The sequence below is a fragment of the Jaculus jaculus genome, chromosome 1, assembly GCF_020740685.1.
Source record: "Jaculus jaculus isolate mJacJac1 chromosome 1, mJacJac1.mat.Y.cur, whole genome shotgun sequence".
Taxonomy (NCBI): Eukaryota; Metazoa; Chordata; class Mammalia; order Rodentia; family Dipodidae; genus Jaculus; species Jaculus jaculus.
In genome coordinates this window covers 319102505-319130403 of record NC_059102.1, presented here as the reverse complement: position 1 = coordinate 319130403, position 27899 = coordinate 319102505, and the positions used below count along the sequence as shown (strand labels likewise).

At 42.6% G+C, this 27899-nt stretch overlaps 1 protein-coding gene across 1 annotated transcript; it reads left to right on the top strand.

Moving 5' to 3' along the window:
• Positions 1-320: 320 nt before the first annotated feature.
• Fh (fumarate hydratase) lies at positions 321-27831 on the top strand. Its single transcript, XM_045156543.1, has 10 exons — positions 321-447; positions 6402-6536; positions 10602-10712; positions 13347-13523; positions 15980-16162; positions 18675-18840; positions 19583-19786; positions 21424-21551; positions 24343-24496; positions 27449-27831. The coding sequence occupies exons 1-10, from the start codon at positions 322-324 to the stop codon at positions 27589-27591; spliced, it is 1527 nt and encodes a 508-aa protein (XP_045012478.1). The 5' UTR covers position 321; the 3' UTR covers positions 27592-27831.
• Positions 27832-27899: the final 68 nt, after the last annotated feature.

The following is a 27899-nucleotide window of genomic DNA, read 5'->3' as shown; positions in this document are numbered from 1 at the left end:
TCAGCTGAAACTCCCGCCACATCAGCCACAAATAACAGACATTCGCAGGAATGAAAGAACAGCCCGGACTTCCTTTCCCATCATCCTTTCCCCATTAGTTACCCATCAACCCGAGGGCTTCAAACACCTACCCCACACTACCTAGGAGGGGGAAAACACGCCCCCTCGCTCGTTATTGGCCACTCACGATTAGTCCCGCCCCACTCACTCAGGTTCTGCCTTTTGATTGGGCGAGGGCGTGGGCGGGCCCGGGTTGTGACAGCCGCGGCGGAGGCGGGGCTGCGGGCGCTCCGCACTTCCTCCCACGCTCCGGGCCGCACCATGTACCGAGCACTCCGGCTTCTCGCGCGCTCGCGTCGCCTCGCGCGGCCTCCGGCCTCGGCCTCGCCTCCGTGCCCTGGTGGCGCGGCCGTCCTCCCTCTGTGGCCTCCGAACGCCGCCCGGATGGTGAGCGCGGGCCGCGAGGCTCCGGCCTCCCTCCCCGGGGGTCACCTTCAGCCTTTTCCCGGTCGCCCGCGGGCTGGCGGGAGGGTTTGCCCGCGCGTCCCCCGCCGATCGGGCCCAGGGCTCCGCGCCCGCGTGGCCCGCCTTCGGCCCCGGGCTCTTCGGGACTCCTCCCGCCCGGGGACACCGCCTCGGTGACTGCGGGGATGGAGAGGGGCTGGCCCCCTCCGTGGCCATTAGCAGGGTCTGGCCACGCGCCTGGCAGCCTCTGCGCCGCGCCTTCACCGTGACTGGAGGGGCTTGGGAGGTCGCCCCTGCATTTTGTCCGGCTGCGTGCTTTCCCCCTCCACAACTTGTGTCCACCCTGGACACCTGTACTGCATGGACCTAAAGTGTGCAGAGGATGGACCAGACTTACCCAGTCAGCGCTTACCGTTCACGAAGACAGTTCAGGGCTTCAAAGGTCCCAAGAGGCCTGGCACGCTTCGTTAAGCCCCTTTGCTATTTAGGGTGTCACCTTTGCTAGTTTGGGCTTTTAGGAAAGAAAAGTTAGAGGAGTGGATACTTTCGGAGCAGGACGGTTCTTCTTCACTGATCGCTGACGTCTAGCGTGTGACATGTTGATTTCAAATCCTGCTCTGTTACCGAAAGTGGAGACTTAGGGGAAAATTTGTCCTTGTGCCTCCATTTCTACATGTTAAACGAAGGTAACGATAGGAACTTAGCAAGGTTGAAAGTGGGAAGAAACCGTCTAATGTGCTCATTAATTATAGGCTTGCGTATTTCAAAGAGCCAAGGCAGTTTTGGACTTTAAGATGCACGTATGGCATGTCTGGACCTAAAGCTACAAAATCTAGGATGTGTTGTGTTACTGGAACTCTACTCCAGTAATTTTAGTGCATTTTAGAATCATTTTTAAAATGATTGTTTTAAAATCTTCTTAGTGCTTTATAAAGAGAAACAGGAGACTAGAAAATTCCAGAACCATATTCTGTCGGGGCAAATGTGAAAAAATAACACCACTGTTCTCTTATGGTTGTAAAGTTAGAAAACAGAATGAGGATGGTTCTATATTTCCATATTCCAAACATGGTTTTTGCCCTTTAGCCTTCTCTCTCATCAGTGTGTCTGTTGATTTTGTTAAAGTTCTTCAGTGTTGAGAAATTCACATAACCCTGAAAATTCCCAGAACACCTGAAAGTGGACCTGAAATGCGTCATGTACAAGTGTGACGCATTTGTTGAATACCTTCCCTGTATTGGGCCTTTTACATAAGATAGTCTCTGTTGCAGTTAGCTTCACGTTGCTGGCAGAAAACACCTGACCAAGAGCAGCCTGTGGGAGAAAAGGGTTTATTTTGACTCACAGACTCAAAGGGAAGCTCCGTGATGGCAGGGGAGAATGATGGCATGAGCAGAGGGTGGTCATCACCTTCTGGCTAACATTAGGTGGACAACAGCAACAGGAGAGTGTGCTGAACACACTGGCAAGGGGAAGCTGGCTGTAACACCTATAAGCTCACCTCCAGGAATACACTACCTGCTGAAGGCTTTAATTCCCAAATAGCCATGAGCTGGGGACCTAGCATTTAGAACCCTAAGTTTATGGGAGACACCTGAATCAAATCACCACAGTCCCTGTGTGCATAGAGTTTAGAGGCTACTAGGAGAGAGAAAGCCAAGCAGTTAAATTAAGATATATCTATTTTTACCTCTCTGTCTACATCTACATACATGCATACATACATAGATTTATATGTGTGTTGCACATATATATGTACATATATATAAATATATGTAATATATTTTCACATGAATAATTACAGTAAGTACTCTGGATGAGAAAAAGTTTACAGAGAATGGGGACAATTAAGAAAACCGACTGACCATGCCAGTGACACTTTTTAAAGGCCATTAATGGTCTTCAGCAGGACCATAAGGTTGGAAAGATATTTTTCTTCTGTACTTCAATATAACATGAATAAATCATTATGTATTTTCCTGTGTGGCAACTTGGTAGTCATCCTATATTTTAGAACCAGAAAGAGTTTCAGAAAGAAATTCACAATTCAGTGAAATCAAATAGTGAATGTTTATACATTCAGTTGTTTTACATGACAAATTATTTGGACTTTGTTGAAGACTGAAATTCTCTTTGAAACTACTTTAGAGTAAATTCTGAGAGGTGTTTTCCTTGTCTTTGGGCAATACCTCAGTTTAGTTAGTTATCTTAGCCATATATTTATAGTGATTTATTTATTTAGTAGTTAGTTTTTGGTTTTTCAAGGTAGGGTTTTACCCTAGCTCAGGAATTCATTGGTTGGCCTGGAACTCTTGGTGATCCTCCAACCTATGCCTCCTGAGTGCTGGGATTAAAGGCGTGTGTCACCACGCCTGGCTTTGTGGTGACATTTTAAAGGCCCATGCCATTTATTTTTTGGTTGACCTTTCAGATTTAAAGTACTGTGCAAAATTTGGGACTACTTTAGCAATCTCCAAGGTCTCTGGGGTTAACAGCATTTCTAGTCATGTTGCAGTTAATGCTGGGCTCATTAGCTGCTCATTCCCCAGCAGAGAAACATTGCAAATAAATAAGCACATTTCCCAGAAACCTTTGAGAACCTGGTGTCTTTGTCCCTGACTAAGGCATAGCTGTTTGTTTTTTTTTTAAACGAATGTCTAATTTCTGAAGCAGCCGCTGCCCTGTCCTTTGAAATTTTGCTCTCAACGTGTGAGATATGAAGGCATGGCTTCCACCATGACATTTACTAAAAACTTAGACATAAGGGACGCCGCTCGTCACTGTCAATTTTTGCTTTAACTGAGGTGAGCACCCCATCTCTTACTGAAGACATTCTGGAGAGGCAACATACATGATACTGTGGCTTCAATTCTGAGGTGGACGTATTCATAGTTTGTGAAATCAGTAGCATGGCGTTTAAAAAATAATAGAATAATAAAATAGGAAACGTGAATGTATGGCATATAAGTCATTGCATGAAATTTTTGTTTCAAGTTTGTGTGCCTATGTATGTTTATGTGTATACTGACTGAAGATCATGACATAAAGTTTTTGTTATTTTTTTTTTTCTTCTTAGGTCTTTGTAATAAATGTTTGAAGAAACTTACCATTCATCTGCCTGGGTTCATTGTTCCTCTCATACTTATCTTACTGGTGGCATTATCTCCTGCCACTTTTTCTGTAATTCTTGGCACTTATGTAAATCTCTGGTAGAATCTGAATAATGCCACATTTCTGATTTTCTTAATGTGAGCAAAACAGTTTCTTAAGTGCAAGATCACATACTTCCTGATGCTCTTTTCCGACTGTCCTTCCATCTTTAAAGTCACATCTTCCTTCAGATCGTGGCGGCACATTTAAATTAGAGTCCTGGTGTCCATGGAGCACTTGGTCTGTTGGGGCTCCTGTTGCACCAGCTTTGTGGGGTAGTCTGCCTTCTGCTGCTGACGGACTTAGCCCTCTGCCTTAGGTCTGCGGTGCACAGCCTGACAGAATGCTGTCCAGGGTTGCTCGGGCCCTCAGTGGTGTAGCCTGTATGTTTCCCAGGGTAATGGAAGATAGGAAGGTTGTAGCATTTTGCAGTCATTTGTTATTCGGTAACTAAGAGGCTGTAGTATTTGTTCCATATTTGGAATTTTTTATTGTAAAGAGAAAAAGTGTATTTTTGACTTGCTTTATGAGACTGATTTCAACAGTTCACTCCTATATTTACTTAGGTATGGTGTCAAAAATCCTAAGATATGATTTATTCTCTGTCCCTTCCACCTTCCCCTTTTTTGTGTGTGGTGGTTTGGGTTAAACCAGAGATCTCCTGTTGCTAGGCAAGTGGTGTACCATTAAATTATATCTCCAAGGCATTAAATTTGATTTGAAATTAAACTTTTTTTAAAAAAATGAAAGGCTGTGGAACATAACTAAAAATATTTTCAAGTAACTTTGATATAGTAACCTGATAATTAGGGAATAAATTATTATTACTACATTACAAAAATGGAGTAATTTTAAATACAAAAGGTTGATGTAATTTTAAGAAGTCCGAGTTGGTATCAGAGACTACTTACAACATAAATGTCTCTTTGGAGCCAGAATGCTGGCACTCTTATTTTAAATAGGTTGTAGGAAAAAGGGTTAATATTTGTGTGCATTAGTTATTGATCTAGAAGGCACTGATACTTAGAGCATTTGAAGCCAAAATTGCAGTACAAAATAATTGTAAGTTTCAGCTGTGAAACCTTAGTTGCCCTAGCTTTCGGGGTGCCAGGCAAGGCAGTGCGTGGTAGCAGCCGAAGTCCACTTAGCTAGGGCAGGTGGGCACTCTCCGCGCCTTTGGCTTGCCAGCACTGCGCACCTCTTCCGATGGCCAGTTGGGATTTACTGCCTCCCTGAACTTGCTCATACCGGAGACGGAGGAAAAGTGAATTCACAAAGCTTTCAGAACCTGCCAGGCTGACGTTTCAGTACAGGTTCGGGCACTGGCTGGATATTTCATTTTTCCTTTAAGGTTGGGATCAGAATGAGGATATCTATGGCACTTGTAAGGCCAAATGAGGTAATGCATGGGGACATTAGCTGCCACCTTCTACTGGCCTAAACCAGCCCTATGCACACCTGTGGGGTGGGGGGCAGTGGACACCAGTGATACTCTTTCTCTTCATAGAGCCAGAAGACTTTGTAATGGCAAAATGATTTATTTTTAATTTATTTCACTTTCTTTGGTCTGTTGACTTGTTTACTAAAATGATTACTTGGCCAGTTCTTTAACCCTTTTGTAATCATCTGTCACATATAGATCATAATTAATGCAAGGTGCATATAGTAAGTTCTTTGTATGTCTGTGAAACCTTGATGCAAAGTATGTACAAATTCCAAATTTCTGGTATCCTATAATTCAGTTTTTAAAATATTTTTTTTCATTTTAAAATATTTATTTAACAGGGAGGGGGGCCAGATAGGGAGAATGGGAGCACCAAGGCCTTCAGCCACTGCAGATGAACTCCAGATGCATGCACCGCTTTGTGTATCTGGTTTACCTGAATACTGGGGAATTGAACCTGGGTCCTTTGGCTTTGCAGACAAATGCCTTAACTGCTAAGCCATCTCTCTCCAGCCTTAGTCATTTTTTTAAAAATGTAATACAAAGTATTTTGAGCAGTTACTCTTTCTTTTAATTAACATAGCTGATGTGCTTGGTGGAATCTGACTTCTCCGTGACAGGAGCTTGGAGTACATGATTGCATTGTGGGTGAGCGTTTAGCTTCAAAATGTAAGCTTCCCACATTGCATGTAAGGTCATACGTGTATGTGTTTGTGTTCATCTTTCTAGAGAGAGGCTCCACAGCTTTTTACAGGTCCTCAGAAAGCTCCATCATCCAAAAGATACATAGTTCATCTCCCTTCCTCTGCACATTTATCTTAACGCATAGGCAAGATGATGCCACAGCTGCCGAGTGTTGGATGGCTGACTGCAAGCCTGAACTGTCTCTGCTCTACTGAGCTGTCTCATGTATAGTGATTGATTGTAGGCCATTTCTGAGCTCTGTTCAAATACATGTTTGTAAAACTAAGCGTTACTTTTAGATTGCTTTTAAAGGTTCCCAGTAAGATAAACATTCAGCTATGAATTGATCAATCTTGACCTATAATAGGCACATTTCTGAAAGGGAAAAGAATCTGTTGTATTTCAAACACTTTCTTTGTATTCATCTCGTGTTCAATGTATGAATTGTATAATCTGTCTTTAACTTAATCTACATTAATGAATAATGAATGTCTGAAATTTCTAAAGGACAGCTGAATGTAAGGAACAGAATGCCAAAATGGAATTTTTGTGTCTTTGTGATGCTAAGTCCCTTTCCCCTTTATAGCTGGTAAGATGCTATTGCATTTGATCTTGGGTTTCTTTTTAAGCTGAAATTGTGTCCTATCCTTGTCTCCAGGCAAGTCAAGATTCCTTCCGTATAGAGTATGACACCTTCGGTGAACTGAAGGTCCCAACTGACAAATATTATGGTGCCCAGACTGTGAGATCTACAATGAACTTCAAGATTGGAGGGGTGACTGAACGCATGCCAGTAAGTGGTTTTGTGGAAATGTTGCTTTATTTTGAATAAACTAGGTTATAGTCATGGGCATCGTGTTACTTTATAAATAAATATTATATGGAATTAAAATTCAAGCCTGGTGTGGTAGTGCCCACCTTTAATCCTAGCACTTAGGCAGCAAAGGTAGGATCACCATGAGTTCAAGGCCACCTTGAGACTACATAGTGAATTCCAGGTCAGCCTGAACTAGAGTGAGACCCTGCCTCGAAAAAAAAAAAAAATCAAAAGTATTAGTAAACTATCTTCATGAATAATAAGTTGTTCTCTTTCTTTAAAATGTCAAATAACCTTTTAAAGTTCTAAAGTGTGGGCTGGAGAGATGGCGTAGCGGTTGAACACTTGCCTGTGAAGCCTAAGGACCCAGGTTCGAGGCTTGATTCCCCAGGACTCATGTTAGCCAGACACAAGGGGGCGCACGTGTCTGGAGTTCTTTTGCAGTGGCTGGAGGCCCTGGTGTGCCCATTCTCTCTTTCGTTCTCTATGTGCCTCTTTCTCTGTCTGTCTCTCTCAAATAAATAAATAAAAATCTTCAAAGAAAAAATAAAGTTCTAAAATGCTATTATTTTGAACCATGGGTTTGTCTATTTGGGATTTTTACTTGATAAATGTTATGGGGAATTTGCAGATTTTTGCAAGGCTTTTACAATTTCTAACTTTTAAAATCTTAATACTAAAATCATTTTTTCTTTTTTCCTGCTTTGAAGTTTAATTTTTCTTTAATCATCATACTTCTTGTCATGGGTTCAGATTCCAGAAAAGTGTACTGTTCACAGACAGAAGTGTTATTCCTCATGTTTGGCATATAATAAATAATATGGGAGTATTAGTTCAAAGCCACATGAGTGATGTAATAGAAGTTTCTGCCACATTTCATTAAGTCTGTGATGCCATCAGTTAGAATTGGTACCAATGTATACTACTAAAAGAAGAAAGCCTAGGCTGTGATTTGCCATTGTAAGATACATTTTGATTTCAAAGATGTTAAGGTGAGAAAAGGGTTGGTAAAATACACTAGTTATCCCTCTGGAGCCCACTAGAGTGTGAAAAGTAAGTCAGCATAGGATAGGCTAGCAAGCCTAGAAGTAGCCAGGCTATATCCAGTGAGATGTTGTGTGACAGTATCTTCTCTACGTACTTTTTACCCTGAGTACTTTTAGTTCCATATTTTCACTCATTCTTAAGCCTCCATAGCTGCATCTTGACTGGTTTGTAGGATTTTATTGATGGCAGCTGTGGTAGTTTGAATATATGACCCCAATATATTAGCCTGTAGTTTGGATCTTCAGCCACTTGGCTGGAGACAATGCCACTGGGTGGATCTTTGGTCCAGCTCTAAGTTGTGGTGATGGTTTTGAGACTCCAGTCTAAAGATAAGCAAAGTGTGCCTAGCTGGAGTTCCTGAAGTGTGATGTGCTTTTTGGCTTGTGCTTCTCTCTCTCTGCTTGGACCTGTGAAGGCAGGCCAGCTTCTTCTGCCATTATGGAACTTCCCCTGGATCTGTAAGCTTCAATGAATCCCTTCCTCCATAACTGTGTCTGGTCTAGAAGTTCATCTCAGCGAACCTGAAGCTGTCTGTTAACAGCAGCTACTAAACCTGATGACAGTCCCTTTTATCATTGGCACCAAAAGTGTGCTTCAGGAAGTAAACGTAGAGTGTGACTTTGTGTTTGGCAAAAGGGTAGTTCTTAATATATCCCCCATAGATTTAGATGTTTTATTAAGCTAGAACTTGCAACTTGTGCCCCTGGAAGGCAGATGCCTGCTAGAGGGAACATGTCACTGGGGGCAGATCTTGGAATCCAGCCCTACTGTGTGTTTGGGGTGGATCTTGAGTCCAGTCCTACTAGGGGTGCTCAGAGCAGTTTGAGCTCTAGTGGTTTTTTGGTGCTGGCTGTTGGTGTTTCTCTGCTTGGATCTGTGGAAGTGAGTCAGTTTATTCTGCTGTTGATGGTGTTCCGTTGGATTTTGCAAGCCGGAAATAAACCCCTTCCTCCCATAAGCTGCTTCTGGTTGATGTTTGTCCCAGCAACATGAAGCTGACTTCAACAGGTAGTGACCCCAGAATATTCTCGTATAATTCATCTTCTGGGACTAAGGAGGTAGCACCAGCTGACCTTGTAGGGCTGAATGATACTGGCATTGCTATTGCCGTGCTTCAGTTTGCACATGTGGGAGGGCAGGGAGCTGTAGGTGCTGGTGCTCCAGAGCCCAGCCAGCCATCGGGATCATTTGCCCGTGGAAGTGGACCTGTGGTATCAGTGTAGTCACAGTTGACTTCTTCTGTATTAGTGTCTTGCATTTCGTTAAAGAAGAAAAAGCCTACGTACACCGAATAAGTGGTATGATCAGACCCAACCTTACGTGCCCGAGGTCCAAAGTAAAACATGAAGGATTTCTACACTTGATCTTAGTGAAAGGGCCTTGAAGTGATGAGATCTTAAACTTGTACTGTGAGTAAATTAGAATGCCATGATCACCTCTTCTTCTCCTGGCGACACACTGTGGTGTCTTACTTTAATGGTATGTAATGGAACTTTCTCTGCTGTGACCCTTCCTCATTTTGATGGGTCCTTAACCACTAGGCTCACACTTCTAGTCAGCTGCTGTTGACTGGCATTCAGTTATGACTGTCGTAGTAGTTCAACCCATTGTCAACATGTTTGTGTCTGTAGCAGCCATAGTGCCCATCGGTTTTCACATCCATAACTTCAGCACTTGGGTGGTTGGATCAGGATGGCAAGTTTGAGGGTAGTGTGGTCTGTATAGCCATCTAGGCTAGCCTGGCTTAAATGGTGAGATCTTGACTCAACAACAATGAAACCTTTATGGTTTCTCATCCTGTGTCCCATTAGTTTTCATTTTGTTTGAGAGAAACATTTTCATCTTAGTTACTTAAAATTCAAATCAAATTATTTTCAGTTTTTCCTTTTCTGTTTGCAGCTTGTACTCCTCTGGGTGCAGGTTTATGAATTAGTTCATTTTCCTTGTTTCTTTCCTACTTTCACCTCCCCACCTCAAAGATCTGTGGCTCTAATTTGAAACATTCATCATGCTTTTCCCCACCTTCTTCTTCCCCTATGCTCTTTGTCCATTCAGACTTGGTTTGGGATCTTTGCTACAATCTATATGGTTAATTTTGACAATGACTCATAATAGACTTGACTGAAAAAAACCAGGTTATTATTATTTCATGGAACTCTTATCATCTCTTAATTCAGTTTATCCTACTACAGTTTGGTGAGGTGATTGGAATTGGAAAGTGAAGAAGTTGGTATACTAACAAATGAAGATATAGTTGTATATCAGAGGTTACTTATGTAAAATCCTGGATTAAAAAAGTTCTGAGAGAAATTTCTAGTGACTTCCTGGGTGCCAAGTATTTACTAACTGGACCATATTGCCTTTTTGACTTTGAAGAGAAATAGACATTTAGCAACTCATTGCCTCATGATATTAGAAGTTAAATGTGTCATTTTTTTCCATCTTCTTTTGAGACAGAGTCTCACTGTGTAATAATGTAGGTGAGTCTTAAACTCATGATCCTCCTGCCTCAGCCTCCCAACTGCTAGTATTATAAGTATTATAGTCATATCCCACCAGACCCAGCTATTTATGTTGGTGTTGCTTGCTTATTTGTTTTGAAATGAAATTATAAATTTTAATTAGCATGGGATCCAGAGAAAACCTAATGGCTCTTTGCTGGAAAATGGTTGACTGTCATTTATTTTTAACATATGCTGCATGAAATAAATATTCACTTATAGTGTATATGTATACAAAAGTACAGTGAATATTGGCCTAGTATCTGTATGAATATATCTGTGTGTATGTATTAGCTATAGATAGTATATAAGTATAAAAAGGTGTTTTTTTTTTTTTTTGCTTCTGTTGGTTCATTATTATCTGTAATTTCTGTTTTCTAAACTTAAAGGTCATAGTGTTACTACTTAGGTGTAATTTTTGTGTCTGAATAAAACTTAACTTTCATGCTTATCTAAAATTGCAAATTTAAAGTACTTTTCTGATTATTTTTAGATCCCAGTTATTAAGGCTTTTGGCATCTTGAAGCGAGCCGCTGCAGAAGTGAACCAGGATTATGGTCTTGATCCAAAGATTGCTAGTGCGATAATGAAGGCAGCCGATGAGGTAGGAGCTGATATGCGTGTTGAAAATGGCATCAGCCCGTCGCCCACTATGTGCTAATAAGCTCTGCTGGAGGAAAGAAAGGGCCACTGTGAGTTCTTGTGGTAGTGAATCTAAAGGTAGGGTCTTGTGACCAAATTTCTAGATGATTTTTACATCTTTTACTTTAAGCTTCTTGGCTTTCCCTTATTTCTATAGTTTTAAGAAAAACTTTTGAAAAGATAGTTTGAACTTTATGTTCAATTTCTTAAGATTAAATCATTCCTTTTACAGCTAGCTGATGGATGAACAGAAAATGCATGTTTTCATATATACATATATACATAGATACAAGAATTCCCTTTGGGCCCAAATCTATGGATGCTCAAATTACTTTTATAAAATTGGTGTTATATTTGTGTAGAATTCTGTGCACAGCCACACTTCAATTCAGGAGTGACTCTAAATGAGAAAAACGTGCTTATAGAAGGCTGAGAATTAGCAATTGATCAAGTGCCCCTGGGAGGGAAAGGCAAAACATCAGAGAATGAAAATTAGCATAGGAAGTTAAGCACTCCTTCCCCCAAGAAGATGGATGGTGACGACATATTTCATCGACATCAACCACGTGAAGTGTGTGGCCATTATCCCTGACCTCCCTGAGAATGTGCATACTCACGTCTTGAACCAGAACTCACTCTGTGGCTTACTCTGTGCCTCTGGAGACTCCTCTGTCCCTGGGAAGGTTGGGAAGTTCAAGACAACTCCAGTAGCTTACTAGGGGCTTGGATTGGAAATCCATCAGTGTGAGTGCAGGGTTTGGGGCGGGTTTGGGGCGAAGGCATGCCTGGTCAGAATGCTGCCTGTGAGCCAGAGGCGCGCCACACTGCTTCCCGTGCGAGCCATGGCCGTGGCCGCTCCACGCGGCATCGTAGTGTGATTTAGAAAATGACCCAGGGTTTGGAAAATTAGTAAAATAAGAAAATACTTTGTTGCTCTCTGCTGGAAGAAGTGACACAATAAACATACAAACCCCATGATAGACAGGTATACTTTTAAAAAATATTTTATTGATTTATTTATTTGAAAGGAGGGAGGAGAGAATGGGCAGACCAGGGCCTCTAGCCACTGCATACAAACTCTAGATGGATGCGCTACCTCGTGCATCTGGCTTTATGTGGGGCCTGGGGAACTGAAAACCTGGGTCCTTTGACTTTGCAGGCAGGTGCTGTGACTGCTAAGCCATTCTCCCCAGCCCAGGTGTAATGTTTGTATAGAGCCCTTGTACATCCTTCCATATATTTTAAATTATTTCTGCCTTATATATATTTACACAGCATATGTAAATAATTGCTAAGCTGTGTTGTTTGGGGAATAATATTAAGCAGAAACAAAAGTAGATAGATATTTGGTACAAGTACAGCTTTCTTCCCCCCCCCCCATGGATTTTCACTGTGATTGGCTGAATTTGTAAGGGTAAGACCCACAGACACTGAGGTCCTCTGTAGGCATATGCCCACGGCAGGACTGGAAGCTGAAGAGCTGCCAGCAGGCAAGCAGTCACCACCCTGAGGGCTGGGTCTGAAAGCTGGCATACTTTCCTTGACTCTTTTTCTTTTCTTTCTTTCTTTCTTTCTTTTTTTTTTTTTATCCTGATCACTTGTTATTTGCAGAGAACTAGAAATTTTTTACTGTAAAATAAACCAGTTACTCAAGTTAATAGATTTCTTAAGTGTAGTCTGATTTCTAAAGTTAAAATCATTTCAAAACAAGCAGTCACTCTTAAGTTTACATTTAAAAAACTAACAAGTGAAATGTGAGTATAAAATGGGACAGAAATAGGCGCGGATCCAGGCAGCACTTTTCTACATTTGGCAGCTGCTGGTTGTCCGACATTTTTGTAGCGCCACAGCTATTAGTGAGCTCTGCGCTCCGTACCTGGTCCATTATGCTGACTACAGTTGCATCTGTTGGCTATTCCTGCTGAGGCCCACTGAAAAAATATCTACAGACAGTGTGCTTGACATTTGGAGAAAAGTAAGAAAGATGGCTCTCATTCAGTTTTTAGGTAAAGCCACAGTTCTATAAATGGAGCCTTGTGTTTGGTGAGAATGGCTTATTTTTTCATACTTTTATGTGTGGATATGTATGTATGTGTGTGGGTGTGTGGGTGGGTGGGTGGGTGGATGGATGGATGGATGGGTGGGTGGGTGTTTATTTTCTCCTTCCACCCTACTTGAGACAGGGTCACCCTTTTGTCCCATTCCCCAGGCTGCCCAGTGACTTCTAGATTCTCCTGGCTCTGCCTTTCATTGACATAAGCCCATTGGGATTATTATTATTTTTTAAATATTTTATTTTATTTATTTGTTTATTTGAGAGAGAAAGAGGTGGTGGGATGGGGAGAGAATGTGGGTACCTGGGAATCGAACCTGGGTCCTTTGGATTTGTGGGCAAGTGCCTTATCTACTAAGCCATGTCTCTAGCCCAACCCCGCTGGGATTATTGACACATGGCACCACTTTGCATCTGGCTTTACATGGGTGCTGGGGAGTCGGCCTCAGGCTGGGAAGCTTGTAAGCAAGTGCCTTTAACTGTTGAGTCATCTCCCCAACCCCTAATATTAGAAATACTGATTTTTAAAGTTTACTTTTGCAGGTAGCCGAAGGTAAATTAAATGATCATTTTCCTCTTGTGGTATGGCAAACTGGATCAGGAACCCAGACAAATATGAATGTAAATGAAGTCATCAGCAATAGAGCAATTGAAATGCTGGGAGGTGAACTTGGCAGCAAGAAACCGGTGCATCCCAATGATCATGTTAATAAAAGCCAGGTGGGTATGAGCTCTCTCCTTTCATTACAAATTGCAAGGCACACCTGGGTTTTCTTGTAAAGCTGCATGTGTTCTTGAGAAGAAGAGCTTATGTTGTTCACTGGAGGAGAATCATAAGCTTTTTTTTTTTTTTTTAATAATTTTTATTTATTTATTTATTTGAGAGCAACAGACACAGAGAGAAAGACAGATAGAGGGAGAGAGAGAGAATGGGCGCGCCAGGCCTTCCAGCCTCTGCAAACGAACTCCAGACACGCGCACCCCCTTGTGCATCTGGCTATCGTGGGACCTGGGGAAACGAGCCTCGAACCGGGGTCCTTAGGCTTCACAGGCAAGCGCTTAACCGCTAAGCCATCTCTCCAGCCCGAATTGTAAGCTTTTTATTTCTCTTGAGAAGCTTGGCTTTGTTTTAAACTTTCTAAAAATCACTTTTAGGGCCTCTGAGTTTAGTGTATTGTTTCATGTATATAAAACTGTTCTGCAGTTTGGAATAATTTGCATTAAAAAAAATTTTTTTTTTTTTCCGAGGTAGGGTCTCACTCTATCCCAGACTGACCTGTAATTCACTGTATTGTCTCAGGGTGGCCTTGAACTCAGGGCAATCCTCCTACCTCTGCCTCCCGAGTGCTGGAATTAAAGGTGTGCACCACCATTCCCAGGTACTTTTAGTATTTTTTTTTCCTTTTTCTTTTTTTTTTTTTTGGTTTTTCTAGGTTGGGTTATGGAGTGTCAGGGTGGCCTTGAACTCACAGCCATCCTCCTACCTCTGCCTGCCTCCTGAGTGCTGAGATTAAAGGCAGCATGTCCGGCTAACTTTTAGTATTTTTAATCTGTGAAAACTTCTTTGTTATCTCTGTCCCCTAAGGCTTCTATAACAAAGTGCTATGCACTGGCCACATCTGGTGTCGGATGAGGGCTTGTTCTCACAAATCACCTGTCCTGTTTGCTTAGCTAGTGGAGGGGCAAGGGACTTTTCTCCCGTTCACTGAGGGCCCCACGCCCATGGCTTAATCACCTTGCTCAGGTCCCAGCTCCTACTACTGGGATTCAACATTTGAGTTAGGAGGTCATGAGTATGTAGACAGACCATCATGGTAACCTTGATACCTTCGAAGGTTGTGGTTAGGTTCTTGTAAAATGCCCTCACCAGTGTCAGTGTTTGCCCACGATTAGGCTGGGGCTGTGCTTTCTTTTCAGAAGGAGGCACTTCTGAAAGGCCACGGGTGCTTCGGCACTGCTGCGGCTTGTCTGGTGTTGCCACCGTTCAGTCGCTGTTCTCTTCCATGTCCTGCCTGTGACTAGCTCCATTACGGCACGAGCTATACCTGGGTATGTGTTAGAATCACCGCAGAAATTAGCAGAGGTGCTTTGAGACTATTTCTCCTTAAGAACAACATGAGTGCATCTAATTTTAGATTCATCTGTGGATCCTGTTTATGGTATTTACTGCTACAGGGTTTGCTATCTTACTTTGCTTTGTGGTATTGTTTGTTTGCATGCTAAGCAAACACTGCACCCAGTCTGCTGCTGTGCTGTGGTAACAACCGTTCTCTGTTGTCCCTTGTTGCTGTATTGGGATGGCTTTATTACCCTATTCCTTTATATGGCTTAGTTATTGCTAAAGTGGTCACCTGCCTCCTAGAGTTTTCCTCAAGTTTAATAAATAAATGCTTTATGAGAGATTGGGTACATTGTAAGGTATATATTGCTACCTTCAAATGCAGTTAACTCTGCAACGTTTTTCTGTCGTTTATTAGGAAATATTTGGAATGATGTAATCCATTTACTATACTTGGTTGTAATATTTACTGTATTTGGTGTACTTGCATGTGATAAGATCCTGAATATGTACCATACAGGAGACCAAGTCACTTTATTTATTTACTTGAGAGAGAGAGAGAATGGGTGCACCAGGGCCTCTAACCACTGCAAACAAACTCCAGACACATGTGCCACCATGTGCATTTGGCTCATATGGGTTTTGCAAAATCAGAACTATATTCTTAGGCTTTACTGACAAGTGCCTTAACTGCTAAGCCATCTTTCCAGCCCAAGGTTACTTTTAAAAATAAAAATTAAAAAATATATATTTTATTTGCTTCTCTACTTAAAAGAGAGAGAGAAAGAGGTAGACAGAGAATTGGCATGCCAGGGCTTCTAGCCACTACAAACACTCCGGATGCATGAACCACCTTGTGCATCTGGCTTACATGAGTACTGGGAATAGAACCTGTGTGCTTTGCCTTTGCAGGCAAGTGCCTTAACTGCTAAGCTATCTCTCCAGTCTCAAGGTTAGTTTTTATTTGACAAGTAACTTCCAATTTGTCATATATAATGTAACTGAGTCCTTTATATAGTTGAGTTTTAGTACTCATTCAGTGAGATTTTTGAGATAATCAAGTTTTTTTTAACCTCTGATTTAACCTTTTATGTTTCTTTTGAAAAATTTTCAACAGAGCTCCAATGATACTTTCCCCACAGCAATGCACATTGCTGCTGCAATGGAAGTCCATGAAGTTCTGCTGCCAGGACTGCAGAAGCTACATGATGCTCTGAGTGCCAAGTCCAAAGAGTTTGCACAGGTCATCAAAATCGGGCGTACTCACACTCAGGATGCTGTTCCGCTTACTCTTGGGCAGGTACAAGCGTTTGATTGATTTTACTCAATTTAGGCCTTGATGCTAATGATCCGTTAATACTGCATCATTTTAAAGACCCAGTCTGTCTATTGATCAATCAGAATTTCTTTTTTGTTTTGTTTTGAGGTAGAGTCTTGCTCTAGCCCAGGCTAACTTGGTATTCTGATTCTCAGGTGGTCTTGAACTCACAGCCATCCTCTTATCTCTGCCTCCTGAGTGCTGGGATTAAAAGCGTGTGTATGCCACCATGCCCAGTTAAATATTCAGTAATTTTTAATGGTGTCCACTTGCTTGGGGTCAGGTCCTTGCTTTGCTGTATGCAAGTTGTATGACTTCAGGAAAACTACTTAGCTTTTCTGTGCTTTAGTTGTAAGGTCAGGAAAGTGTATTTCATAGATTGGCTGTGAGGGTCTAAGAGACCAGCTCATGTAGAGCTTAGAGCGAGGCTAGTCCATAGCAAGTACCTGTGAGCTCTCATCACAACCATCATCTTCATCAAAGCCATTGTCAAGATTTCTTCATTTGGACTCTTACTGCAGATTAGGAGATTATTTTACTTAAGTGATTAAATAAGGGTGATGTTACCCTTTGGAAATTATTTCAACCATATGTGATGACAATATTAGTATTTTCTCCAAGGAACTATTTGTATGTTTCTTTAGGAGTAACTTAAGCAATATGTAATAGTATGCATTGCAAAGCACACAGAAATTCCTGTAACTTTCTTTTGTTAGTTTGTTTACTTTTCAAGGTAGGGTATTACTCTTGCTCAGGCCAACCTGGAATTCACTATGTAGTCTCAGGGTGGCCTTGAACTCATGGTGATCCTTCTACCTCTGCCTCCCAAGTACTGGGATTAAAGGCATTTGCCACCAAACCTGGCTTGCAACAGGAATTTATTTTATTAATTAATTTATTTTTTGAGGTAGAGTTTCACTCCAGTACAGGCTGACCTGGAATGTAGTCTCAGGATGACCTTGAACTCATGGTGATCCTACTGCCTCTGCCTCCTGAGTGCTGGGATTAAAGGTGTGTGCTACTATGCCCAGCTCGCAACAGTTTTTGTCTTGGCTCACACTCAAGTTTTGGAGGTAGCATATACATTGTTTACATATCAAGATATAGCTACGTATGTCAAATATAAAGTGATGGTTTCATAGACGTGATGGGTGCATTCAGGGTGGCGTGGCCATAGTTAGTACTTTTCATAGGAAGTGAGGTGCAGATTTGGCTGCTGCTGACTTGGATTGATTCCCTGTTGTGGCTTTGAATAGATGATGGTAAACACTAAAGAAAACTTGATTATATAGCACAATTTTATTATATAAGGAATGGAAACTATTCAAAGCTTTGTTAGGACATAAATGGTGGGACTCAGTTGAGCTCATTGGGTTAAGCTGCCTGTCACAGGCTGTCTTATTTCTCTGCATCATTGGCTCTTAGTAGTGTGCAGTTCCTCGGGAGGAGCAGTGTACATACTTCAGTCTGCTCTTTCTCTGAGTACTCTTTATTTGTTGTGTGTGTCACATGTTGAAAACCACTATGCTAAAAGTTCCTTTAAACCATGACTTAGCTTCCTATATGAATCACCATTCTACCTATTAAGACAGAAAATTCTTCTTTTGTTTATCAGGAGTGTGTGTACACGCTTGTATTAGAATTGCCTTTTTTTCACATTTTTCTGCACTTAAAATATATTCCTTAAGTGAATGTAGCTGGGATGTGTGATGTCATTTCAGGTGGATCAGCTCTACCTTTAAATATTTTCTATTATTTTTTATACTACTATGAACTCCCAATACGAATCGGAACTATTCATAATTTTTCAGTGTTTCAGGCAGAAGGAAAAGATTTAGTATAGCTACACATCTTCCTTGGCTTCCTCTGGGCCCATTATAAAAGGCAAAGGTTTTTTTGTTCCTGTCCTTTGTGTGCTCAAAGCATGGTAGTTATGTGGCTGCCTTGAAGCGTGATCATGTGGGAGCCACTGTGCCATTGTGCCCTTGGCAGCAGAGTGCGGGTGCTGTGGTCCTGCCCCTCTGCTGCTGCTCACCGCAGGGGTCCTGATCCTGCCTCAGCTTTGTTTTGTGGAGGAACATTTCTGTTTGTATTTTTCCCTTAGAGAATATTCTGTTATGTTTTCTTTCTGCAAGTTCCCTGTGATAGACCCAGCAAGTGGAGAGGAGGATGGGCTTATTGAGTAGGTTGCAGATACACAACTAATTTAATACAGTGAGAGTGGTCTTGTCTAAAGCTCATTTCCTGTGTTATTTTTCTTGGTTTTCTGTTAACAACCCAGTTCTAAACCAACTGCATGTTCCTGGTTGCATTGTCTTACCTTTCAGGTTTGTAAACCTTTACTCTCCACTTGATCATATGACTTGACAGTATATAAACATCACTTGCATAGGTTAGTTTAGTACTCTAAGGTGCATCTTAATGAACTTCTACTTAATAGCACTAGAAAACCTTGTTGGCCTCTGGGAAATACACTGTAGTTTTCTGTTTCCAGGAATTCAGTGGTTATGTCCAACAAGTGCAGTATGCAATGGCAAGAATAAAAGCTGCCATGCCCAGAATCTACGAGCTCGCTGCCGGGGGCACTGCTGTTGGGACTGGGTTAAATACCAGAATCGGCTTTGCAGAAAAGGTTGCTGCAAAAGTGGCTGCGCTCACTGGTTAGTGACCGTAGAATTACTTCTTCTCTCTATAGGCTTGCATGCTTCCCAGCTGTCTCTGCCTTGGATTCCAAATTTTAAGAATAATTTTTCCCATTAAACATGTCATATGTCCATTTCGAAGTTATGAAGTTAATCCTTCTACTTTTTAAATGCTTTCCACATAGGAATTCATACAGAATTTTATTAAATTCTTTTTATTAAATTTTATTAAATTCTTAGGGTTTAGAATATACAGATTTTTAAGTTATTGCGCATGGCAAAGATTCATTTTGAGTCCATGTAGATCATTTTTACAACTGTTCTCCCAGGATTTTATGGCCTTTGGTCAGAGGAGAGAATTAAACACTTCAAATGGACACAGACTGGAGTAAGATATGAGTGTGGACAAAACCAGAGAGAATTTCACTCTCAATTGTTATCTTTCCTCAAGAGTAATCAGGCATCAAACACATGTGTTTACAACAAGGAAATGTCTAAGAAATGGCAACATTAAAATGTTCATTTTTTCTGAAGTAAAATTTCATAAATATTTTATTTATAGATTTTTTTGTTGTACTAACAATCAAACTCAGGGCCTTACACATACTAGGCAAGTGTTCTGCCACTGAATTACATACTCAGCCTTCTATTCTGTTGCATTTACATAAACCAGAACTGTCTCTTTAACTTGCTGAATTAGACATGCATGTTCCGTTTGACCAACATGTTCCCCCACTGAGGCAATCTCTGTTTGCTCCAGGCTTGCCCTTTGTCACTGCTCCCAACAAGTTTGAAGCTCTGGCTGCTCATGATGCGCTGGTGGAGCTCAGCGGAGCCATGAACACCACTGCCTGCAGTCTGATGAAGATTGCAAACGACATCCGCTTTCTGGGCTCCGGCCCGCGGTCAGGTCTAGGAGAACTCATCTTGCCTGAAAATGAACCAGGAAGCAGTATCATGCCAGGTAACTGCAGAGCTCATATGTGCTGGAGCGGAAATTTGACTAGAGCCCAGGCATTCTCAAGCCCAGAATGTGTCTTCTTACTAATTGGCTCCCAGGCTGACTGGGGACATGGGAGGCACACATATTTCATATTTGTGGACCATCTTGGATCAGGACTTCTAGGATCATCACTTAAGAAATTAGGAGGAAAGAATCTGAGTTAACATTGCTTTGTAGTCTGTCGTCAGTCCTAGGCCAAGAGAATCCTGGAATAGGGCTGAAGTGATCAGCCTGGGCAGTAGGTAAGGAGACGTGAAACCACACTCCTCTCCTGATGTTTCCTTCAGTGAGTGACAGACACTGCAGTCCGATCTCAGCAGGCTGATCAGTGCACAGGCTGATAAGCCACAGTTTCAGGGTAGAACTGTGGGCAGGGCTGGGAGGTGAATGGAGTTGGCTGAAAAGAATAGCAACATGTAAGGAGTAACTTAAAAAGTTGACTTTAGTTTAAAGAAATATCTTGGTCACAGACTAAATATATAAACATGCAGTATGTCCCTGGTATCTGAGGGTGAAGGAGAAGACACAGCCTGATCCTATTAGCAGGTAAGAGTTGAGGTAGTGCTGTTTCAGGTAACAGAATCAGGATTCACAGGCTCCTCTGTAGGTCAGTTTTTGGTGGATTAAAACTGACAAAATTCCTTGTAATAGTGAGAAAGTAAGGCCTTGCTAGACCTTTTAACCCGTGTGTATGTGTAGACAAGGGGTTTTAATTTAAAATACTTCATCCTGAAAAATGGCATACAGATTTAGTTGATTACAAATCCAAAATAATGACCTTAGAAAGAGAAATGGAGGCAGGCTTGGTGGTGCATACCCTAATCTCACCACTTGGGATCTTCCCAATATACTCCTTACGCTGGTCGAAGGAATCTGCCACACTTGGTCACATTAGGCTTGTCAGAGGAGTGTTCCTGGGATGTGGAACACTGGGAACTCAGGTGATGAGTAGGAGAGAGCGCTAGCTTAGAAAATTTCCCCAAGGGTTACATGTGCCCCGGAGCGGCACGCACTGCTCTGTGGGCCCATATTAAAGTGGCCAGCTCTTGGCTGCCAGACTCTGGGAGGATGGGAGCCTGTCTTTCTGGTCACATGTTAGTGGCTGGCCACCTAAATAGAAAATGAGTGGAAGCCATGTAGGTAGAGAGCTGTATACCTCCCAACACAGGGGTGGCTTCTCGCCTGCATTCAATGCGTAATTGTGTTTGTAGGTACTCACCCTCTTTCTTTCATTAGCTTTTGTTCTGTGCTTACGCGGGGGATTGGACTGAGAGCTTGTTCTTTCTAGGCAAGCACGCTAGCATTGAGATACCTCCAGCACACTTTCATTTCTTTGAGAAAAGTCTCAGGAGTTACCCAGGTTGGCCTTGACCTCACTCTGTAACCCCAGGCAGGACTTGAACTTGTCTCCTGAGTAGCTGGGATTTCAGCCTGTGCTGCCACAGCTGGATCTTGGTTCAGTTTGTATCAGGTTTTCAGCCAGGCTTCACTGTATGTCTGTCTGTCTTTGCCTGTCTAGTTGATACCAAGCAGTCTTGACTGATGAGTGCAACTATGGGCATATCTGACGGGGTTCTGCCGCTGTGCTTTTTCCAAAGGCAAGGTGAACCCTACTCAGTGTGAAGCGATGACCATGGTGGCAGCCCAAGTCATGGGGAACCACGTTGCTGTTACTGTTGGAGGCAGCAATGGACATTTTGAGTTGAATGTTTTCAAACCGATGATGGTAAGCTTTGGATTTGGTTCTTACAAGTCTTTGCTTTCACTGCTGGCTAATTGACACTGTTTTTGTCTTTCATAGAGGTTTGTGGAGACAACAGTGAGTTGTTAGTACTGGAACTTAAGCTCTAACTCGTGTTAGAGAAACAACCTTCCATATAAGGAGTTCAGTGACACTTAGCTCATGTGATCTGATGGTTTGCTTTTAAGTAGGAAGACAAATTCTGAAGTAGGATACAGATTTCTTCTTTATTACTTACCACTGGGGTTGCCAGTATACAGGCAAAAGTTCAAGTATCCTCAGTATAGTGAGCCACCCATGAGAGTGTCTCTAGATTATGCTACTGTTTGTCTTCTTCCTTCTCATTTGCTCTTAAAAAATCTACCGACCCACACTTTCCTTTGTGATGTGCTCAGTGCCTCAGCCCTCCTCACGCGCTTGCCTTGTGTCCACCATCGGTGACCTCTCAGCCCAGCCTCAGCCCTCCTCACACGCTTGCCTTGTGTCCACCATCGGTGACCTCTCAGCCCAGCCTCAGCCCTCCTCACGCGCTTGCCTTGTGTCCACCATCGGTGACCTCTCAGCCCAGCCTCAGCTCTCCTCACGCGCTTGCCTTGTGTCCACCATCGGTGACCTCTCAGTCCAGCCTCAGCCCTCCTCACACGCTTGCCTTGTGTCCACCATCGGTGACCTCTCAGCCCAGCCTCAGCCCTCCTCACGCGCTTGCCTTGTGTCCACCATCGGTGACCTCTCAGCCCAGCCTCAGCCCTCCTCACGCGCTTGCCTTGTGTCCGTCATCGGTGACCTCTCAGCCCAGCCTCAGCTCTCCTCACGCGCTTGCCTTGTGTCCACCATCGGTGACCTCTCAGTCCAGCCTCAGCCCTCCTCACGCGCTTGCCTTGTGTCCACCATCGGTGACCTCTCAGCCCAGCCTCAGCTCTCCTCACGCGCTTGCCTTGTGTCCACCATCGGTGACCTCTCAGCCCAGCCTCAGCTCTCCTCACGCGCTTGCCTTGTGTCCACCATCGGTGACCTCTCAGCCCAGCCTCAGCCCTCCTCACGCGCTTGCCTTGTGTCCACCATCGGTGACCTCTCAGCCCAGCCTCAGCCCTCCTCACGCGCTTGCCTTGTGTCCACCATCGGTGACCTCTCAGCCCAGCCTCAGCCCTCCTCACGCGCTTGCCTTGTGTCCACCATCGGTGACCTCTCAGCCCAGCCTCAGCCCTCCTCACGTGCTTGCCTTGTGTCCATCATTGGTGACCTCTCAGTCTAGCCTCAGCCCTCCTCACATGCTTGCATCGTGTCCATCATCAGTGACCTCTCAGTCCGTTGGTTGTCCTGTGTTTCTCTACTACATGTATTTTTACTGCCTTTGCTTAAGACGTTTTCATTCTAGGCGTCTCCCATACTTCATGTCCCCCGAGGATCTGTCTCGTTGCCTTGTGCCTGTTCCCTTTTCCATGTGTCTTGGTAATGAGGTTTCCACCGAACTTCTTTTGCCTTTGTCATTACCAAGATGGAGCAGACTGGTGTCTTTCATGCAGTTTTGTAGACTTCAGACGCAAAGCTGTGTCACATTCACTCCTTCATTTGTGTGAATGTTACAGCTAAGTGAATAAAACAAGATTTTTTTGTTGTTGTTTGGGTTTTCCTTCAAGGAATATATGCTGTCTTGGTAAACAAAACAGGCCAATGCAGAATTCAGATCTGTCAACTTCCAGGCCATATTCAAGCACAATCTGCCTAACATATCCAAGTGCATACTAACCATTTGTTGTTAAATTTTTATCGTATTTTGTGGAGGAAAGTAATGCCATTTTTTTTCACCTTTGTAAAGATGTAGGAAAAGGAACAATTTGCAGGGGAAGGGGGTGGGGATACAGTTTCCATGGCATGTGAAATAGATACAACTAATGAAAGAAAACGTGAGAGGGCACATGGAAAAAACTGTGTGTGTGTGGGGGGGGTGTTTACTTCAAAGAAAAAAAAATAGAAAATCAAGATAATAAACATTTGCCTTACAATAAGGTCATTAAGATCAAATTAAACTTTTAATTCAAATACAGGAGTATCTAACCTTTTGATACTGTGACATGACATTGTCATCCATAAATGTGGTAGGCTACATTTACAGCTATGCTGAGATGCGTGTGGCCTGCACATTGGACATGCCTGGTCTGCTGCCTTCTATTGCAGTCTGTTGATGGAAGTGTAGTTCAGACCTCCTCTGGGTTTTCAACTAAAGATAATAACTGGCACTTATAGGAATGTTAGCCAAAAGAGACAGATGTTCATACAGCGCAACCAATTTTGTACTGTCTTAAACAGTGTGATGTTAATTTTAAGTGACCTTGAAATGTTTAGCCTGTACACTTTTCTTCCTCCTGCATGGAAGGTTCTTTGGCTGCTCAGTTCCTGTGTATCACGCAGGACTGCACCAGCTCCTAAGCTGGAACGAATTCCTTTTTCGCTGTGGTTGCTAACGTTTCCATCTCTTCGTCACATACTTCCCATGGCGATCTTAGTTCTTTGCATGTCTATCCATTTTGCTTTACATGCTTCCCACGGGCTATCTTAGGTGTTTGTATTCATCCTTTCCATCTTTTTCGGTTTCCAATTTTCTGTGTTCTCGGTTTATGTCTTCCTCACCTGTTTCTTGGGGGTAGTGCCATGTAGGTTGTAGGAGTGTTATGTTTATTGTATTACACATTTCCTATGATCCAGTAAGTAATATATGTCATGAGGCAAAACAAATGTAGGCTTAGCAATGATCGTCCTTTTTTTCTCTCCCTGAAAGATTAAAAATGTGTTACACTCAGCCCGGCTGCTGGGGGACGCTTCAGTCTCCTTCACCGAAAACTGTGTGGTGGGGATCCAGGCCAACACAGAAAGAATCAACAAGCTAATGAACGAGTCCCTAATGTTGGTGACAGCTCTTAATCCCCATATAGGTAAGGTTCAGTGGATAATGTTGCTTTTCAAAAAGCATATTTATTTGCAGAGAAAGAGAATTGGTACACCAGTGTATCTAGCCACTGCAAACAAATTCCAGATGCATGCACCACTTTGTGCATCTGGCTTTACATGGGTACTGGGGTATTGAACCTGGGTTGTTAGGCTTTACAGGCAAGTGCCTGAACCACTGAGCCATTTCTCAAACCCAATGTCATTTTAAATGCAAAATTTTAAAGTAAAAATGTTTGAAGAAATATTGCACCAGTGGTTGTGAAGAACAAAATTCTTTTGGGCATTGTTTCAGTAAAATCTTTTTAAATGTTTGAAATTGTATTATAAGATACTGTATATGTTTGTAACATTTATGCTATCATAGTTCTTTCATCGAGGTGATCTACTATTCATTTTTTGTGAAATGTAGTGTTTGAAACTTATTTAAAGTTCATAGAGTCATATGTTAAATCCTGTGTGCCCTCCCTAGGAGAAGGTTGCGGGTAAGGCCTCAGGTGGTGGCGTCACTAGGTGGCACTGCCTGATTATCCATTTGTCTACTTTCTCTAGATGCTGCATAGGCCTTTGAATTATTTTTTTTAATCCATCTCAGCCATGGAATGGTACCAATTAAAAGAGAAAAGGCAACATATCTTTTTTGTTTATAGGGAAAGGAAGGAAAACATTCATATTTTGTCTATAACTGTGCTTTCATGGTCCAAGCCTTTTCCAGACTGTCACGATTTTCTTACATAGAGTCAAGCATTGAGGCTGAGATTGCGGGCTGACTGGAGTGGTCCCCACTAAGGAGACTGCGGGCTGATTGGAGTGGGCCCCACTAAGGAGACTGCAGGCTGACTGGAGTGGCCCCACTAAGGAAGCTATTGTGACTGTTGTAGGTTTTGAGGCATTTATTGGATTATATTGAGCAGAAGTCTAGTTTTCTTTTGGAGAATAAGTTATGAGACCATCATTAGGCATGATATGGTTATTGCATTAAAACATTCTGTGGTATTCCCAGGGAAATTTTTATATTCTTGTTTTTTTTTTTAAAAAAATGTTTGTTTTGATTTATAATGTTGGAGCTCATTTGATAGCTTCAGATAGCTCAGAGCTCAGTGTGGTCTCTGTTTTCTGGTGAAGTATTGAGATGGGCCATGGTGTCTTGATCCATTTGAAGCTGTTGCATACCAGCATTCAGCTGCAAAGACAAAAAACAGACCCAGAGACTGTGTGAGAAATATTTCATCATATCATTACATGCTGCCAAAACTTTTAAAATATATATATTTAATTTTTTTTATTTTGATTCATTTATTTGCAAGTGAGAGGTGGAGAGAGAATATGGGTGCTCCAGGGCCTTTAGCCACTGCAAACAAATTCCAAATGCATGCACCACCTTGTGTATCTGGCTTATGTGGGTACTGGGTAATCAAACCTGGGTCCTTAGGCTTCGCAGGCAAGCGCCTTAACTGCTAAGCCATTCCTCCAACCCCCAAATATTTTTTTGTTTCTGTGCAAGGAGAGAGAGAGAATAAATGAATGGACACACCAGGGCCACTTGGCACCTCAAATGATCTCCAGATGCATGTGCCACTTTGTGCATCTGGCTACATGGACGCTGAGAAATAGAATGCAGACCTTTGGGCTTTGCAACCAGGTGTCTTTAGCTGCTGAGCCATCTCTGTAGCCTGGCCAAAACTTTTAAGTTAGAGGTGTCCTCTAAGGCAGAATGACTGATGGATCGTTCCTGGAGTCAGTGTAACGTGAGGTGGTGTTTCCTCAGAGGCAGTGCCTCTGGGAGCGTGCTCCTAGCGGACTGGGCCCTCATATCTTCTACTGGGCAGCAGTCTGCTTGCTAATTGTGACCTGGTGGAACTTTAGGACTGGAGAGTGGGAACATGAATATTTACCTTTCAGTAATTTTTCACATGAAAGTGTAGAAGATAGGATCCCCCACCCCCCAGCTACCTGTGAGAATTCACTCTTACCAGCTGCTCGGGTCACTTCACGCGCGCTCAGCGTGCTGAGCATTAGCAGACTCAGTAGCGACCTTGACTGGGCTCACACTGGACGGTCGGTCCCTGCACAGCGGCAGGCGGTGCCTTGTTTCGCTCGTGACTGCTGGCTCAGTTCTTCCCTCTGGTTTTTTTCTCCGCCCTCCTTGAGCTCATTGTCATTCTTGCCTCCAGACTTTCCTTTTTTATTGTGTCACATCAAGACAGCTTGTAGAACTGTTCAGCTTGCCCAGGTACTTCAAAGCAAATAACTCTGAAGTAAACTGTCTACCTGAAACGACTTTGGCCATGTTTGAGGCAGGGGCTCACTCTGTAGCCCAGGCTGGCTTGTAGCTCACCATCCTCCTGCCTCAGTCTACTGAGTACTGAGGTAACAGGTACGCGCCATCATGCCAGGGTTACCTGTGATCACCTGTTCAGGTGTATATTTCTGCTAGAACTCCCAGTTCCCTTTGTCCTTGTGACGTCTAAGTACAGACCAGGGAATGGCAGCTGTTCCGTGGAGAGCGGAGAAGAGGCTGTGGGAATCAGCTCCGTGGCCAGCCTCGGCAGCCTGGCTGCTCCTGCCTCCGGGTGGAGGTCTCACCCGTTCTCCAGAAGCAGACAGGTTGGACCATGTAGGGTTTTCATGTTTCCCCAGAACGAAAGCTGTAGCTGAGGAAACATTGTTTAGAAAACATGACCCAGACGTATGTTTCTTATATCTTGGTACTAATATTATCTGTGTGAAAGTATCTGAGTTAGTGGGCAATTTCAACATAGGAAAGAATCTTATAGAAGGTCAGGAGCGTCTACATCTGAATTCTCTAAGAAAAGCAAAGGTTGGGTCTGGATATAAAATTATATTTATTGATATGAGAGACCTGTAACATAGATTCCAAGTAAACAAACATAATTACTGTTTACTGCTAACTTTTGTGTGGTCTGTTTTCTCTTTAGGGTATGACAAGGCAGCAAAAATTGCCAAGACTGCTCACAAGAAAGGCTCCACCTTAAAGGAAACAGCCATGGAACTGGGCTACCTCACAGCGGAACAGTTTGATGAGTGGGTAAAGCCAAAGGACATGCTGGGCCCAAAGTGATTGAAGTGAATTTATAATAAAAATAAACTTGAGTAAAAATTAAAAAAGACTTTAATTATATTTCTTAAGTGAAAATGGTTACATCTGAACAGAAACTTGTATGGACGTGAGAATCTAGCAGAACACTTTAATCAGTGTGTAAAACTCCAGGACAGGCTAAGTTCAGAGTGAACTAAGCATAATATAAATCGTATTATGTAATATTTGAAATAAAATGGACTAATTTTTCTTTTATGTAAATAGCTTTGTTAGATGTTTTTGCACAGCTTCCACTTTATCACTCTGCTTTGTGAGTGTGTGTGAGCATG